Source organism: Carlito syrichta, unplaced genomic scaffold (genome assembly GCF_000164805.1).
Source record: "Carlito syrichta isolate Samal-C Ts95f unplaced genomic scaffold, Tarsius_syrichta-2.0.1 Scaffold107065, whole genome shotgun sequence".
In the NCBI taxonomy this organism is placed as follows: domain Eukaryota; kingdom Metazoa; phylum Chordata; class Mammalia; order Primates; family Tarsiidae; genus Carlito; species Carlito syrichta.
The window spans coordinates 18,402-35,276 of NW_007051161.1; the positions used below are offsets into that span (position 1 = coordinate 18,402).

A 16,875-nucleotide genomic window follows, 5' to 3' on the forward strand; every position below is an offset into this window, starting at 1 on the left:
TCTTCTTGCTTTGACATTTCATTTATCCATTCTAAGGAAATGAGCACTTTTTCAAAACTGCTTTCACTTGCATTATTAAGCACCAGATACAAAGACAACCATTTTTCACACATCTTAGTAACTACTTATAATATTTATCTCCTTGTGGGCATTTTCTTCTCTTTTTTGCTGCTTTATAAGAAAATATAAAATTGCTTCCATTATTTATCTGAAATAATTTGCTTATAAATCAAATTTATACCCCACTGCGCTGTTTCTATCTTTCTTAATACATAACAGGAATTCAGTCTCTTTATAGATATTTTAAATGTCACTCAAACTCAACATGTGCAGAATAACAATGCACACAATTCAATGGAGATGATAATAGCCCAGGAGTTATGACCAAGGTGACCCTTGTTCTTGTAGTGTCAGCTATACCTCAGCTTCCAACTGGTCAACAGAGGCTGTAAGAGAGGCAGCTCAATTTCATAGATGTTAAACTATGAAAAACTGTGCAGCCCGTAATCAATAAAACATGGTAATTTTATCTTGTGGGCATCTCTTCTTTTCTCTGCCTTTCCTATCTTTAGTACTTGCAATAATATATATCAAATATGATATCTCACTAACTTATATTCTGCCCTTATCAATAATTTTCATTGCAATTCTGATTGTGAAGATGCTTCTTGTCCTTTGTTTTTGTTGCTGTGTGTGTTCAGGTGTGTGTCCTAAAGAAATCCAGATATAAAAGCTAATAGTGGAAACTTAAGTTAAAAATGCATATTATGATTTATGAATCCAATAAGCACTAAAGCTGTAATTTAAAAAACATTATATTAAACCAATCAAGGCAACTTAGTAATAGGAACTTATAGAGATATGTTCTTATCATAATTCAAGTTGGAGAGCAAGGCTCTTTGGATAAGAATATTGTTTTAGCTTCCTATCGGACACTGGCGTCTTTGCTGAGGGTCACATTGAGCTGCAACGTGCATCGGGACATCTTTAGAGTCAGTATCATGGCAGAAAACATCAAGAAACACAAGACTGACCCTTTTGACAGTCACTTCACCAACCAGAACCAGACCAGAAACTGCTGGCAGAACTACCTAGACTTCCACAGCTGTGAGAAGGCAAATGACCGCTAAAGGGGGTGATGTCTCTGTGTGTGAAGGGTACCAGCATGTGTACAATTCATTCTGCCCCACATGCTGGGTCTCAACCTGGAATGACTGCCAGACTGAAGGCATGTTTCCTGGAAAGATCTGAACTGGCTGCATTCCATCTCTTCTCCCAGGGTGGCTAAAGGGAGACCTGGGTACATGGTGATCCCCAATTTGGGACCCTGAATCATGATTTAAGTACTAATAAAAACTTACTGGAAAAATAATTTTTTAAAAAAAGAATATTGTTTTAACCAATATACAATCAAATTCAATACAATTTGTAATTCCTGAGACTATATTCTATTTAATCTCCATGGTTCGTACTATCCAGTAAAAATAATCACATATATAAATTTAATACAGTAATTTTTATTTTAATAAAGTAATAAAAATAGTTACACACTAATAAATACTACTATCTTCCTTTTTCATGAGCATAACAAGGAATGTTCTTTAATAGCTGAACAATCTGAAATCACTGCATACATAATCAACTATGCAATGGAACTGCTCACAGATGGACCCCTACCATCTTGCCCAAAGCAGCTCTTGGTGCATATGGAGTTCGTAAAATAATTAGCCAGTTTCACACTTTACACTTAAGTTTACCTCCCACAGTTAAGCTGGGACACAAATGCCTTGGATGTAACAAAATATCTTTGTGGGTCAAAAGGGTGCCTCTACATCCCAAAAAGGGCATGCAGAAGAGTACAAAAGTAGTATTTCCCAGAATTTCCATCTGAGAATCCCTAAGAGGGTTTCACTTTGAAGGTCCTCTCTGCCCCCTCATGTTGATCCCAGATGATTGAAACACAGCCTCTTTAACACACACACACACACACACACACACGCACACACACACACACACACGCCATGCACATGGGTATACGTATACACATCAATACCACATACAAAAATGCATGGCTATATTAGAAACCTGAAGAGGCAGAAAAGATGAGCAAGGGAATTAAAGGGAAATAATCTCAGGACACAGGCTTTCTGGAAAACACTCTACAATTGATTTTAGATATTTCAGTTCATTTGTAGCCAACCAGCCTAAGGTTTCCAAAGATTTCCCTTCAGCTCCTCACCACGTCTCCCTTCTCTAGCCCTCCTCTCTTCCTCATCTTCTCTCTTTTGGCTCATCCCCAAAATTCCACTCTTTTGTAACTCAGATTCAGCCAACACCAGACCCTTGTGTCTTTCTGGTCCCTAGAAGTTAGCAAGAAATAGTTCCATACAGAGATAACATACTTTCAAAAAAAATTCTACTGTTGACTGTTAACAATTTTTTTTTTCTGTCATGATACACACAGACAGCGTTAAGCAACTTATCTTAGATCACACAACCAATACTTCCCTACTGGCTTCCAGAAGTCTCTCTGCACATTCTTTCATCCACTGAATTGAAAGTTACTTATATTTCACTGATCAGAAAAAATATACAATCGAAGCAGACATTTAAAGGAGGGTTTTGGGGGTGGATAGGAGAAAGTAAAAATTATTGGCCTGGTGATATATCTCAATATATTACATGGCAGTATAAATCCCAGGTAAAAATTCTCAACCTGGTACCCTTGCTGGGTCCTCCTTGAATGTGTCCTCACTGGGGTATAATCCACTCTCAGAGCCCTGTGTGAAAATAACATGAGAACTTAGGCTATTCTAATGTTTATTTACTAATTTTGTGCTAATTATGCTTTTGGAGTAACATTTGGTCTGATCTGCTACTGTGTCGGGTACTGCAACTCCCAGGACAGTGTTACCGAAAAGATTTAGAGAATGTCCTGACTCTGAATTCAGATCATCTCACTTCGATCTGGAAGGGCAGAAATCCACATACACAAACCTTCATTCATATTGTCTGCCCCTCCTACTCACAGGGCTGCTGCATTGTTAGAATAAGTTAAAATAGGAGAAATTATACAACGGTAAGGTCTACTTTTTAAATGATTGTTTCCATTATAAAATTTTGAAGCAATTTTGAAAAATGTTGATTTATTTCCTTAGAGATTTTTCTATGCTCGCATAAAATTTCACATATTGAAATACACATTTGTATATTTATTTTTTACTTAATATTAGAACACGAGCATTTTACCATTTATTAAAGCTATTTATAAATATTCATCCTTAATAACATTGCATAATACTTTATCAATATAAACATATCATAAGTTATAAAACCACTGATGTATTTTATTTGTTTAGAGATGTCATTTTTAAAAAATTGCCCACATATGACATATATATGAATATTTGTATGCTGGAGCTTTTTAAGGATAGATTTGTAAAAAAAATAATGGAAAGTCTATTTTAAAGTAAATTTTATTTATCAACTTTGCCAATGGTTTGTTAATGGTGTTACCCTTTACAAAGTATCAACTTTGACTTTTTGGATCCCCTCTGTTGTATTTTTGTTTTTAGGTTATTCTCTTCTGGTTTTGTTGTTGTTATTGTTGTTCTTTCTTTCAATGTTTTGGAGATCCTGGGACTTAAAGTTGATGCTGTAATGGGGTAGGTCTTGGGGGTCTTCAGGAAGGGACAAAGTTTACTTTGAATACATGACGGATATAAATTGTTGTGATCTAAGGACAGACTGTGGCAGATTATATTTTCCAAAGATGGCCTCAACAAATCTATCATGCATACTCTTCTAACAATGTGTCCTTGTAACTTCTCCCAACAAGAGATGGATATGTACTAGAACTCTTCCAGTTGTATCAGGGTGGGACTTTGTAACTGTTTCTATTGTTCTCTATCATAACTAATTTTGGGGGAAGTCAGTTACCATGTAAACAGTTCAATTATCCATAGTTCATTATATTGTAAGGGAACCTGCCCTAGAGCACAAAGAGGGACCACATGGAAAGCCCTCAGACCACAGGAAGGAAGAGAGATGCCTGGCCAACCCCAGGGGCCCCAACTCTTGGCCATTTCAACATCAGCCATGACGTGGAAGACTGTGAGCCAGATGTCCTCATCCTAGTCCTTCCTGACCCCCCAAAAGATAAAGGATACTAAAATTACTGTAATTGTTTAAGCCTCAAAGGATGATTCATCACAGAGCAATAAATAACTGAAACAAGAGCTTTAAAACACCTCAAACCCCCCCCTTAACTTAAGCAATGTCATTTTCAAGTATTTCAGTTGTCTTTTGTTTTGACCATACAAATCATATGCAAATCATATGTTTAGATCTATCTAAATGCTTAGCCATTTCTTTGCATCCCAGATTTTCTTTCTGGAATCACATTATTTTTCTTGAGATCTGTCCATTAGAATTTCTCTTGGTGAAGGTCCTTGAGTGGTAAACAATCTCTGTGTTTGTTTTTCAGAAAAAAGTTTTTTATTGAAACAAATACTGAAAAAATCATTTGCTGATTGCACATTTCTATGTTAATAGCTTCTACTCTCAGCACTTCTAAGATATTTTTCCACTACTTTCTAATTTTCATTTTTACTGTTAGAAGAAGTCTGTTTTTGTATAATTATCCTTTTGCAAATGATCTGTTTTTTTCTTTTGGTTGCTTTTACCAAATGACCTATTACCTTCAGTTCAGTTTTATCAAAATTGTCTATATTTACATTTTTTTTAAATGTAATTCATCATGTTTGATATTTTGTGTTTCCTATATATATATGGATTACATTATTCATGAATTCTGAAAAGGCCTCAACCCTTTTCTCTACTGTACAGTTCCACAATTCCACTTTAATGTAGTCTTTCTTATTCTGTCTTCTATGTTTCTTTATCTTGCCTTCATATTTTCTGTATCCTCATATCTGGAAAATTATTTGCTTTATCTTCTAGAGTTCACCAGTTTTCTCTTCAGTTATATCTAATTTTATGTATGTCTGCTTCAACAATTATATTTTTAATTTCTGCAAGTTCAATTTAGTTATTTTTAAAGTCTATGTATTTAATTTTGATATCCTCTTATTGCTTTCTTATTTTTTCTAATAATATTTCATATTTAGTATTATAATGCATCTAATAATTCCAGTAAGTTCTCAAGTATTAAGTTTATCTGCTATTTTTTCTTTGCTTGTTGTCTTTGAGGATTCACACTATTGATGGCTTGCATGCATTCTGAGTATTTGCTTGCAAGCTTTTATGTGTCTGGATGTAATAAATGGGAATTCTAAGAGCTTTCCTTCAGAAGAAATTTGTGTTTGCTTATGTTGGAAGCCACGGGCTGCTACTGACCTGGTACCACATTAGGCTCCATCTCAGGGCTTAATATGGTACACATATTAACATGGTGAGTCCAGGGTTTGGTCTCCTGCTCTAAATGTTTGTATCTCAGTTTTATAGTTCCAGGGCTTGATCTGGCTTTAGTTCCCTGATTTTCTGTTTTCTGTTTTTTTCAAGGGGGAAGGTATGAAGATACTCTTGGAGATTTCACTAAATTTGGAAAGTACCAAATTCAACAATACATTTTAAAATGTTTTATCCAAGAACAAATACATTTTATCCAAGAACAATACATTTTAAAATGTTTCATCCAAGAACAAAATGTATTTCGACAGGAGAGCCCTCCTAATGCAGCGACTTCGGGTATCAGTCACGATTGCTTCTACCGGATATAGTTATATTATCTCATTTATATCTTTCAACAGTTCTCAAGGTAAATAATTTTATTCTCAACTGACATATAATAACTTAGGTAACTAAGGTTGCATAGCTAGTACATAGAAATATTTAATGACACTGGCACTAGAATTTGAAAACAAGTCTGTCCAAAGTCAAAACCTGTGTTTTTTACCGCTATGTAATACTGCCTCTTTGACACAAACTCCATGGATTCAGGTCCTTTTAGGGGGATCTCTTTTCTATCTCCTATGGGCTATCTCTAGTTCCAATTTTAGCATCTGCCTTCTAATTCCCTTAAATAAGTGCAGATATTAGATTGAATCCATGACTTCCAACCCTTGATGAAAACACTGATAAGCTGCTCTGAGTTTGGAGAGTAAAGAAAAAAGAAATCAGACAGCAAAGGAGACATGGAAGTTTTAGGAACACAATTTGAGACACGAATCATACATAGTTTTAAAGAGAAATTGCTATAACCTTTTTAGTCTCAAGTTAATGTCCCCAAAACTCAAATTAATCTTCAAAAAAAGCACATAAATAACAAAAACAATTGTTCTCTCTGCTATTATCACCACATTCCCAATTTCCTGTTGTAAAACTAGAAGCAATAACCATTGGATAAAATGTCTTCCACTTGTATGAGAACAGATTACTCAGGTTATACCTGATCTCAGGAACCTAAAAATAAATATTAGGGTCACATATCGAGTCCTTATAGTGAATTAAGAGTTATGCATTTACAAATGTTAAAAGGCTGACTCCACTATGATTTTTATTCCATGTATTTTAAGAGCTTTTCTACTTCCTAATTCATGTGAATTTTTTTAAAGAGAGTAAAAAGTTTTCCTTGCTCAACAGTTCATAAATGCCATTTTGAAATATTTGCTATTAAAAAATTCATCTCCCTAGCTCAAGAGAATAAAAACATTTTAATTGACACTCTCAAAATCATTAAGTTTCTTTTTAACAGACAGTTTAAACTGGACACTTAGTTTGAGGAAGATTTTAAAATATATTTTTTCACTTATTCATTCCATAACATTTACTGTGCAAATAACATCCTAGGTCTCAAGAGCACAGATAAAAAAGCCTTGACCTCAAGCTGCTCACATCTATACTCTTTCCTCTATCATGACTACATGGAAGCAAACATACAATGAGACTCTTACTGCTCTTTTAAATGTCTATAAGTAAAAATCATTTCCCAAGTTGGTTAGCCTCAAAGTTCAAAAAGGAATTCCTGATGTCATAATAGGACAATTAAGTTTCAGTTTTTTATCTTTTAATAATCATTTCCCCAAATACACATTGTCCCTGAAAATATTCTAAACTCCTGAGAGCAACTTCAAGGTTTGAGTCCCAGCTCATGCAACTTTGTATTGCCTTTTCCAGAGTAATCTCAGGAAATATTTGTTTATTCTTATTTTAATCCTCCTCCTCCTCATGAATTTCTAGATCTTTAACTTCTGTATGTACACTTTTAAAAAACTTATTTGCTCAGAACTAACTTGACAATTTAAAGAACTCTCTCTTTTCCAAGTTCTCCCTTCTTTTTTTTTCTTTTTCCACTTCATAAAAGAAAATCATATCTTTATTTTCCCAAATATCATAATGTTGCATTGCCCCAGAGAGAAATAAACCACTAGTTCGCCAAAGAAATATTTCCAAAATTCATACCTTCTGAGGGAATATCTCCTGGAAAAAAGCAAAATTATCTTTAGAAGAAACAGAAACGGGCTATGCCATATTTTATCCAGGGGACAAACTTTGGCGATTTCCCATATTTTCTTTATATGCTAAATAATTAGACTTGAGAAGTGAGATGATTATATTGGGTTACATTGTAACATTTATTTGAATTTAAAAGGCAGTCTGTCTTTTCTGGCAGAAATTTAACTTTAATTCCACAAAGAGCATTGACTTTGCCATCAGGACATATAACATCAAAAAAGCTAAATATATACTTCTGAGATTTTGACAATATGTATTTAAAGCATATTTACAATATATAGTGCCCTGAACATCCACATTTGGCAACAATTTAACCTATGCCAAAAAATTAGATACATTAAACATGATGTGGAAATCAAGGATTCAAAAAATTCTCTTAAAGGGTATACACTAACCTCACCACTACACAATAGAGCCACGTCACTAGAGCCAGTGCATTGTACTTAAATTTAGACAACTAAAGTTGAAACAAATAATAAGATAGGATATTTGAACAAAAACATTTAATGGACAATGGGTTAGAGATGGTATATTGATGAAGGGTAACCCAATGAATGTATGAATTGTTTCTGTCTTCCACCTACAAAATGCAGCAAAGAAAGGAAAGGCAAGAGGAAGAAAGAAAACTGGGTTTAAAGCTCCAACAGGGCCATTGCCTTGTTAAGCTATAATGTAGCCATGTGCTCTTTGAGCTATGGTCAAGCCATGTTTTCTTAAGCTTTGGCTCCCTCCCCTACCTTGGGGAGGTGAATCACCTCTCTCTCTAATTTACTTTCTAAATAAACTATATTTTCTAATCTAAAAAAAAAAAAAAAAAGGATCCAACAGACTTCATGTCAGACTAAAACAACCTTTCTTCTCCTTGCCCATAAAGATGCAATCAGAGAATGAATGAGACTGCAAAGCCTTTCTAGTCTTATGGCCCAGGCACCCGAACTAATCTTTTTGTTCTGAGTGCTGTCAAGAAGAATGCACTCTAAACAAGATACCCTAACAAAGGCTGTAGCAAAGCTCTTTCTTATTGAGAATTCCTTTAAGATGCAGCAATAAATATTACCTTCTCTAACTTTATCTTTGTTACCACAATTGTGTGTGCCTATATATTATATTTTTATATTATATTATACTATATTATATATATATTTATTATATATTTATAACATATAATTTATCTCAAATCTGTTTTATCTTGTTAGTGATATTTTTAAAGAGGATTTAATAGTGAAATCTCATAGTGTTTATCAGTCTCAATAGAATATTTTTATGAGAATCAAGGCTTTGGAGGATAGCTTTGAAAATTAGTTGTACATAGCATTTCCCTTGCACATCTTTGCCCCATGAATGAGTTTAATTTTTAGTCACATGAAAGTGCAAGATAACTGTTGATGTCTTGGGTTTGCAAAGCTTTGATACAAGACTACAAGATAGGGACAAAATATCTACTATAAGTAGGATAATCTTCTAACATAGAAATACATACTGCCTGCTTTTTCCACTTCAATTTTATTTCTTCCATTTCAGTGTGCCATTATTGTGTAACACCACCATATATATATTTCAATCCCCATATTTTGCACTTAGTAAAACACTGTTTGTATATACTGCTAGCCACCTGGAAGATGATGCTGTGAATATAGTTACAAGCTGTATTTAACCAAAGGTTTCCAGCACTTGACACCTGTTTGATTCCTTCTATAAAATGAAAATTGACCATTCTTGGGTTAAAACATTGTCTGTGTTCCAATTTTAACACAGAACTTCACATCACTAATAGTTGTACTGATAAGGTTTTAACTGTATTTATATTCAAATCTTTGTATCAATCCTTACATTCAAGATGCTGAAATCCCTTTTATATTGAATTTATATTCTAGTATACTTCTTCGGAACTCAATTTTGTCCAAAAAGTAAACTGAGAACCTCTAAAATTAATGATAAGTTTTATAGTCCTCCAACATTTAGGATTCTTTTTCTTACTTTTTTGTAAAATGTGTATGTACAGAAGAGTGCATCTAACATATATGTGCAGCATAAAGAGTAATTATGAAGTGCATATCCATGTTACACCAATCATTTCCAGCAATCTAGAAGAAAGGTTGTTTTAGTCTGACATGAAGTCTGTTGGATCCTCTTTTATACCACACCTGAATCAAATACTCTTCTTATCCTGAAAAATGGCCACATATTGTTCTTTAAAGTATTACTGTCCTTTAGTGTGTCTCTAAATCATACTGTTAATTGATTTTATTTTTTTATATAAGGAATACTGCTTTATTTTTTTACTTTTTCTCTTTCTCAACATTAGGTTTACAAAATTCATCTATTTTATTGTGTATAGTTAGTTCAGTTGCTGTATAGCATTCTATCTTGTGAATATTGTCCAATTTATTTATTCATTCTACCACTGATGCCAATCTGATGAATGTATAATGGTGGTGCTATACAATAATAGCACACTAAAATGGAAGAATAAAATTAAAGTGGGGAAAGTGGGCAGTATGTATTTCTATATTAGATTATCATCTTTATACTAGATACTTTGTCCATTGAGGCTTTTTGTGGGTTTATTGTTATTGTTGTTTTATAAAGTCAGGGTTTTTTGCTATTTTATAGAGATAGAGTCTTGCTATGCTGCTTGGCTAGGACTCAAACTCCTAAACTCAAGTGATTCTCCCATCTTGGTCTCCTGAGTAGCTGGGACTACAGGCTTGCACCACCATTCTCAGTTTTCATTAAGTTTTTGATTTGCATTCTTCTGATTACTAGTGATACCTCATTAGAACCTATTTTCTTTTACTAATTGGCTATTTGGATCTATCTCCTTGTAAGAGCTGGTTCAACTCTTTGACTTACTTTTCTACTGTGTTGTAGGTTTTTCTTCTGATTTTCTTTCTAAATTAAATATAAAGGTGTTCTTCATATTTTCTGTATATGAGTCCTTTATTAGTTGTCTTCTTCTACAATGTGGTTGCATTTGCCCTACTTATATTATGTTTTTTTATGAATGAAAGTTACTAATTTTCATAAAGTCAAATATATTTGTTCTTATAATTAGAACTGTTTTGTTCTTAATTAAGAAACCACAAGACTTGTTATCTTCTACAGGGGTTCTTGTTTTTCTTTTAAAATTTAGGACTTAGATCTTAACCATCTGAAAATACATTTTGGTGTAAGTTATGAGGTAGAGATCTAATTTAATTTTTCCCCATATAGGTAACTAATTATCCCAACCCTGTTTTTGAAAAGTGTATCCTTTTCTCGCTGATCTACAATATGACATCTGCCTCAGATATATACATATATAAATATAGATCTCTATATATGTGAAGCTATCCAGGTGCTTTCTATTCAATTTCAATTGGTTTATTCCTGCACCAGAGCCATATTGTCTTAATTATGATAGCTTTATAATAAGTCTCAACATACGACAGAACAACCCTCACAATCATTTTTTCTTCAAGAGTTTCTTTGCTATTCTTGGCTATTGCATTTCTACGTAACTCTCAAGGTTTGCATACACATACACATGCCTGCACTACTAGGATTTCTATCGAATTTCTATAAATCTATAGATGGATTTGGGTGAACATGATGCCTTTATAATATTAAGTCTTTCAATTATGCACATATTATATCAGTACTTCTAATCAAGTTTTCTATGATGTCTGTCAATAAAATTTCATAATTTTTCCAAAGAGCACTTGCTTTCTTGTTTAATTGTTAAGTACATCATATTATTTAATGCTATTGTAGATTAAATTTTTTTATTTCACAGAATGGAATTGTTGTGTATATTCTGATTTGAACAGAAACCTTGTTACACTGAATACAATTTCTATAATGAAAAAAAATTCGCTCATTTTTTTCAAAATGATTCATCGCTTGTGAAAACTCTATTCTCTCCTTGTGCAACACATGGATCATGGATGGGGGAAGATCAGAGGATGTAATGGTGTGATATTGTGAAATATATCTGGGTTTTGACCCTGTTTCTTGGCATACAACTCCTAAAATCCTTATAATTCCACAGTGTCTTTTTGTACGTTATAATTGGCTGATGGCTGACAGCACCTAGGTTGTAGCTTCAGGGGTTGGTCACAGGAAAAACCAAGGCAAGATTAGAGGATTGGGGCTTTCAGCTCCATGTCCCAAGCTTCAGGGAAAGGACAAAAGTGAGAGGCTAAATGTTACACCAATCACCAATGGCCAATGATTTAACCATGCATATCTTTTTTTTTTTTTGAGTTGGAGTCTCACTCTGTCGCCCAGACTGGAGTGCTGTGCCCGCTCCCGGCCACCGCAACCTCGACCTGCTGGGCTCCGGTGATCCTTCCGCCTCAGCCTTCCGAGTAGCCGGAATTACAGGCATGCACTACCACGCCCGGGTGATTTTTTGGTTTTTTTTTTTGGTTTTTTTTTTGATTTATTGTAGAGATGAGGTCTCGCTGCCCAGGCGGGTCTCGAACCCGCGGGCTCAGGCAATCCACTCACCTCAGCCTCCCAAAGGCGCGGGATTACAGACTGAGCCACCAAGCCTGGCTAACCATGCATATCTATGGAATGAAACCTCCATAAAAACCTGAAAGGACAGGATTTGAAGGCTTCCATATAGGAAGGTTGATAAAAAGGTGGTTATCAGCAGGTAGTAAGTCCAGGGAGGGCATGAAAGCTCTGTGCCCCTTCCCTCATACCTCGCCCTATGCACCTCTTCATCTGTGTCCTTCATAATATAAAACATCCACAAATACAGGTGTTTCCTTGAGTTTTGTGAACTGTTCTAGCAAATTAACTGAACCCAAAGAGGGAGTCATAGGAATCCCAACTTGAAGCAGGTAAGTCAGAAGTTATGGAGACCTGGATTTGTGACAGGTGGGAAGAGGGGACAGTCTTGAAAACAGCCTTGCTCTGTGGGATCTGACACTATCAGTAGATAGTGCCGAAATGAAATTGGAGGACACCCAGGTTGTGTCCACTGAAGAACTGGTTGCTTGCTTGGTGTATGGGGAGAAACCCAAAAACATTTGGTCACAGAAGTCTGTGTTGATTATTGGAGTGGTATAAGAGCAGAGGGGAAAAAAAAATAGAGTTTGAGGTTTTTCCTCTCAGAGATGGTCAATGGTTAAGAGCATGGACTTTGGAATGAGGAGAACTGAAAGAAGTTCCAGGTCGATTATTAGCACTTGTGAGTATAAGCAGGTTCCTAGATTTAACACATCACAGGTTTCTTCTTTTGTGAAATATGTAACTTAAAATAGTCCCTAGCTATAAGGACTGTTTTGAGAGTTAAGTTAGGCAATACATATAAAAAGCACAGAACCTGCCTTATATAAATGTTAACTAAATGCTCACCAATATTAATAATAATTAATTCTTGTCTGCGAACTTCTTCTTCATAGTGAACACATACCTTAACTAACAGGTTTACTTTCCTCTTCAATATTTTATTTTTGATACTGTTCTTCCTCCATTTGTAGTTAATTTTTTTTCCTCAAAAACAATTGATCTCTCTGTCTCCCTCCTTCATTCCCTCCCTCCCTCTCCTTTATCTTGCCCTAAATATTGCTCTAAATATTCTTTCTCACATTCCTTTTTAAATCTTACACCAACTCCACATATTCAGATAGAAAAACAGAGTCTTCTGCTCCTGGATATAATATGCTGAATGTTTCAGTGCCCTCCATGGGAACATATGTTCCTTTCTAAAAAGTTATTAAAAAGCTATTTTATTCCCAGCTGGGCTTGGTGGCTCAGCCTGTAATCCCAGCACTTTGGGAGGTCGAGGCAAGTGAATTGCTTCAGCCCGCAGGTTCAAGACCAGCCTGGGCAACTTGGCGAGACCTTGTCTCTACAATAAATTTAAAAAAAAAAAAAAATAGCCGGGAATGGTAGCACGCGCCTATAGTTCCGGCCACTTGGAAAGATGAGGTGGAAGGATCGCTGGAGCCCAGCAGGTTGACGCTGGGGTGACCATGAGTGTGCCACTGCACTCCAGCCTGGGCGACAGTGACTCCAACTAAAAAAAAAGGTTATTATATTCTCAAATTAAAATAATAGTGTACTATTAGACTATGCAAGTTGTTACCTCTGGGGAGAACTGGTTAAAGAGTACCTTTTTGTACTTTTTTTTTTTGCAATTTCCTGTAAATCTATAAGTATTAAAAATAAAAAATTTAATTAATCAAAGAAAATATTTCTGTGTTTTTTTTCTTCTTTGTACTTTTTTGTTTAATGTCTTACAATGAACATATTTTTGTTGAAAAAAATAAAATTATTGTTATAAAAATAAAAATACATTCCTATGGATTACATTTCTTAAACATAAAAATAAAGTTATAAATGCATTAAAAAAAATAAAGGATTTTTTATCATAGGAGGGAGGGACAATATTGTAAGGAGCATCAAACCAAAGAAATAAGTTTTTATAAAAGAAGTCTTAAAGAAAAAGACTAACAAACCTATTGCACACAAAGTTTTAAACTCTGGCCAGGTGTGACTCACTTTGGGAGGCTGAGGCCAGAGTATTTCTTGAGCCCAGGAGTTCAAGACCAGTCAGGCAACACAGCAAGACCTCATTTCTATTTTTAAAAATGTAAAAACAAAGTTTTAAACTTTAATAGGACAAAAATATGTGACAAACTAGAAGAAAATATTTGCTATATATAAATATAACAAAGACAATATCAATAACATAAACAGTTCCTATAAATCTATAGGAAAAATTTTTTAAAGAAAGCAATAATAGGCAAAAAATACAAATAAGCAATTCACAAAAGAAGAAATACTAACAGCCAATCCCACTCAGCCCTTTTTATATTAGCAAAATGTGAATTAACTAAAAAATAATGTATCATTTTTCATTCAACACACTGACAAAAACTTAGAAGATGAACAATGCAGGGTTGTTATTTGACATGGGGAAACAGGTAATATTATTTATTACTGAAAAGAAAACAAATGACACATTTTGGGAGGACAATTTCACAGTATCTCCCAAAATTAAAAATTGTTTGACTGCATTTCTAGATATCTATTTTATGAGAATACTTACTATGAACCAAAACAAGTAGTGACACATTATATATAAAGTGACACACATGTGCTGTTCACTTGGATAGGACTTCCTTAGATGACAAATGCCTGAGCCCAGAACATCTGGATATTTTCCCCCTAACTGCTAGGTTCACAGGAGGGCCTAAATGCAATGTTCAATTTCTCTTTTCTTGGAGATTGACTTACTCTCTGCAATGAAGGGACCTTGAGGAAACAGCTAATAGCCCACTGATGGGCTTCATCATCTGAAGACTGACCACTCAGAAGCTCCTGCAGGAACTTCCAACGTTACAAGTAATCCCAAGATTTCTGGAATTGATCTAAAACAAGAATTTTCCATCTGCTCTCCCAAATCTGATCGAGTATAATGCAATATAATCTACGATAACCACACATTCTTGAACGTTCTGACAATATCATTATTTTAATACATGCATATCCCATGGATAAGTCATTTGTTTTTATTCTTGATATTAATTCACTTCACAGTTATCAATCAATAAATAGGATGGAAGCCAACAAATTAAATAGTAGTAATAACAGGTAAGCAGAACATTATGCTGTTCTTTGAGCAAAACCATTGATTCTCATGTTATTTCTACCATCTCTGAAGGCAAGAAACAGAATCCCAGAGGATGCATAAAATACCGTTTGAATTCCCATAATCCCACCTCATTTATTTACAATTCCCTCCTTTATCCTTCCTGCCCCTCCAGATAGTTTTTCTCTTTGTTTCCCAAACTGAATTATGCTCACTGCCTTTGAGATGCTAAATACTTCAAAAGCGTTCCTCTTTAGTTCCTCACAAACAGAAGTCACATAAAGTCTTACCTTTGCCGAATTATGCTTGGATTAGCTGTCACTAAATGACTTTTGGATCCAACATCTTTAATGTATTCACTTGATAAAGGAGGAAGATTGCATCTAGAGAAATAAGAACAAACATTTTAGAATGATTTACATTTAAGTCTTCAGTTATGATGACACAGAAACTTTATTAATTCTAGCTCAATTCACAAATAACTTTTTTTAACCACCTCTCCCTTTTAATAGACATTAGATGACTAATTAGTTAACAGCATCTTCAAAATGCTGTCATAAAAACTAGTCTTGTGTTAGAAGAAAATGTCAGAGAGGTAAATGATCTATGAAAGAAAAGACACAGTAACCACAATGTATTTATTCTATTTAAAATATTTTTGAGATGGTAGAACAGGGAGTATTAGACTTGAAATTAGAGCTCAGGAGAGTGGGTGCACTAGAGGACATTGAACCTACAGTAGTCTCTGCATACCTGTAAACCTCAAGAGACTGGGAGGAATGAATATATTTGCTTGTGTTTTCTCTTCTTTTCCCAAAATCTAGATTATAATAATACCTTCAGGGCAATGCGCTATTCACCTAAATCAATGCATGTTTGATTTTTGTGTATGCAGTCAATTTGACCGCATAATTGATTACTGGTAAAGACTTAATGATTTGTCATCCACAGAAGTGTAGTAGTGATTCTCTACCATTCCAGTTCAGCCAAGGAAAAAATGTTTCACTGGAAATGGAAATAATCACCCACTCCCATCTCCAAATTACCACCCTGTCTCGGTTACCTTCCTTGGCTACAATATCTTATGAATGTTTACTGCCTTGAAAAATATGGCCACTGCAAATCCAAATTTGATGGCTCTCTGCCTAAAGGACATTAGTCTGGCCTCAGATTCTCCATGACTTAAAATGAGGATAATGATTTTTTTTCTCTCTTATTGGGCTGTAGTATTATATAATGTATAAAAAGTCCCTAACTTTGATCCCTCATATATAGTAAAACTTCAAAAGTATCACAAATCAGGAATACCATGCAAATATAATTAAATATACTTCCATTATTTGTGAAAAACCCAAATGAGTCTATAGTTTTCTCTTATGTGTCCTAATTTCTCCTCTCTACCTATACCACTAACTTGACAACTACCACATCAGAGCTTCTCTAACTTTTTATTACTCCAGCAAACAAAGGCATCATTTAAATGCAGGTAAAGAGATCTTAGAAATATTGTCTCTGCTAGTTCCCCAACTACTAAATTATCCCTATAAATTTTCCTCAGGGAAATGGAATTTTCCGTGTGCCCACTCAGCTGATCAACTCAGAATCCCTGATTTTGTCTTGTTTTTACCCTGTGATCCTCACCACTTCAAGGCATCCTATGTGGAAACTTATCTCCATTGATTTAGAATCTTTCTTTTATCTGCTCTTTGGTAATGAGATATTGGCTCTTCTGGCAACTACTCAAAGGTCAGTCAGTCAGCCCGCCAGTAACTTTTGCTGAATGTCCGATGACAGCAAACACAGTGGGC

The 16,875-nt window shown here is 34.7% G+C and overlaps 1 protein-coding gene and 1 pseudogene across 1 annotated transcript in view; one reads left to right on the forward strand and one right to left on the reverse strand.

Annotated features, from left to right (window-relative positions):
* The first annotated feature begins 1,001 nt into the window (after positions 1-1,001).
* Positions 1,002-1,251, forward strand: LOC103269964 (annotated as a pseudogene).
* A 13,926-nt stretch (positions 1,252-15,177) lies between these two features.
* LOC110596441 (alpha-N-acetylneuraminide alpha-2,8-sialyltransferase-like) overlaps positions 15,178-16,875 on the reverse strand; it is a 37,665-nt gene continuing 35,967 nt past the window's right edge. Inside the window, exon 3 of the mRNA XM_021717009.1 lies at positions 15,178-15,450. Within this exon, the coding sequence (XP_021572684.1) occupies positions 15,354-15,450 (97 nt within the window). The 3' untranslated portion in view covers positions 15,178-15,353. The remainder of the gene's footprint in view (positions 15,451-16,875) is intronic.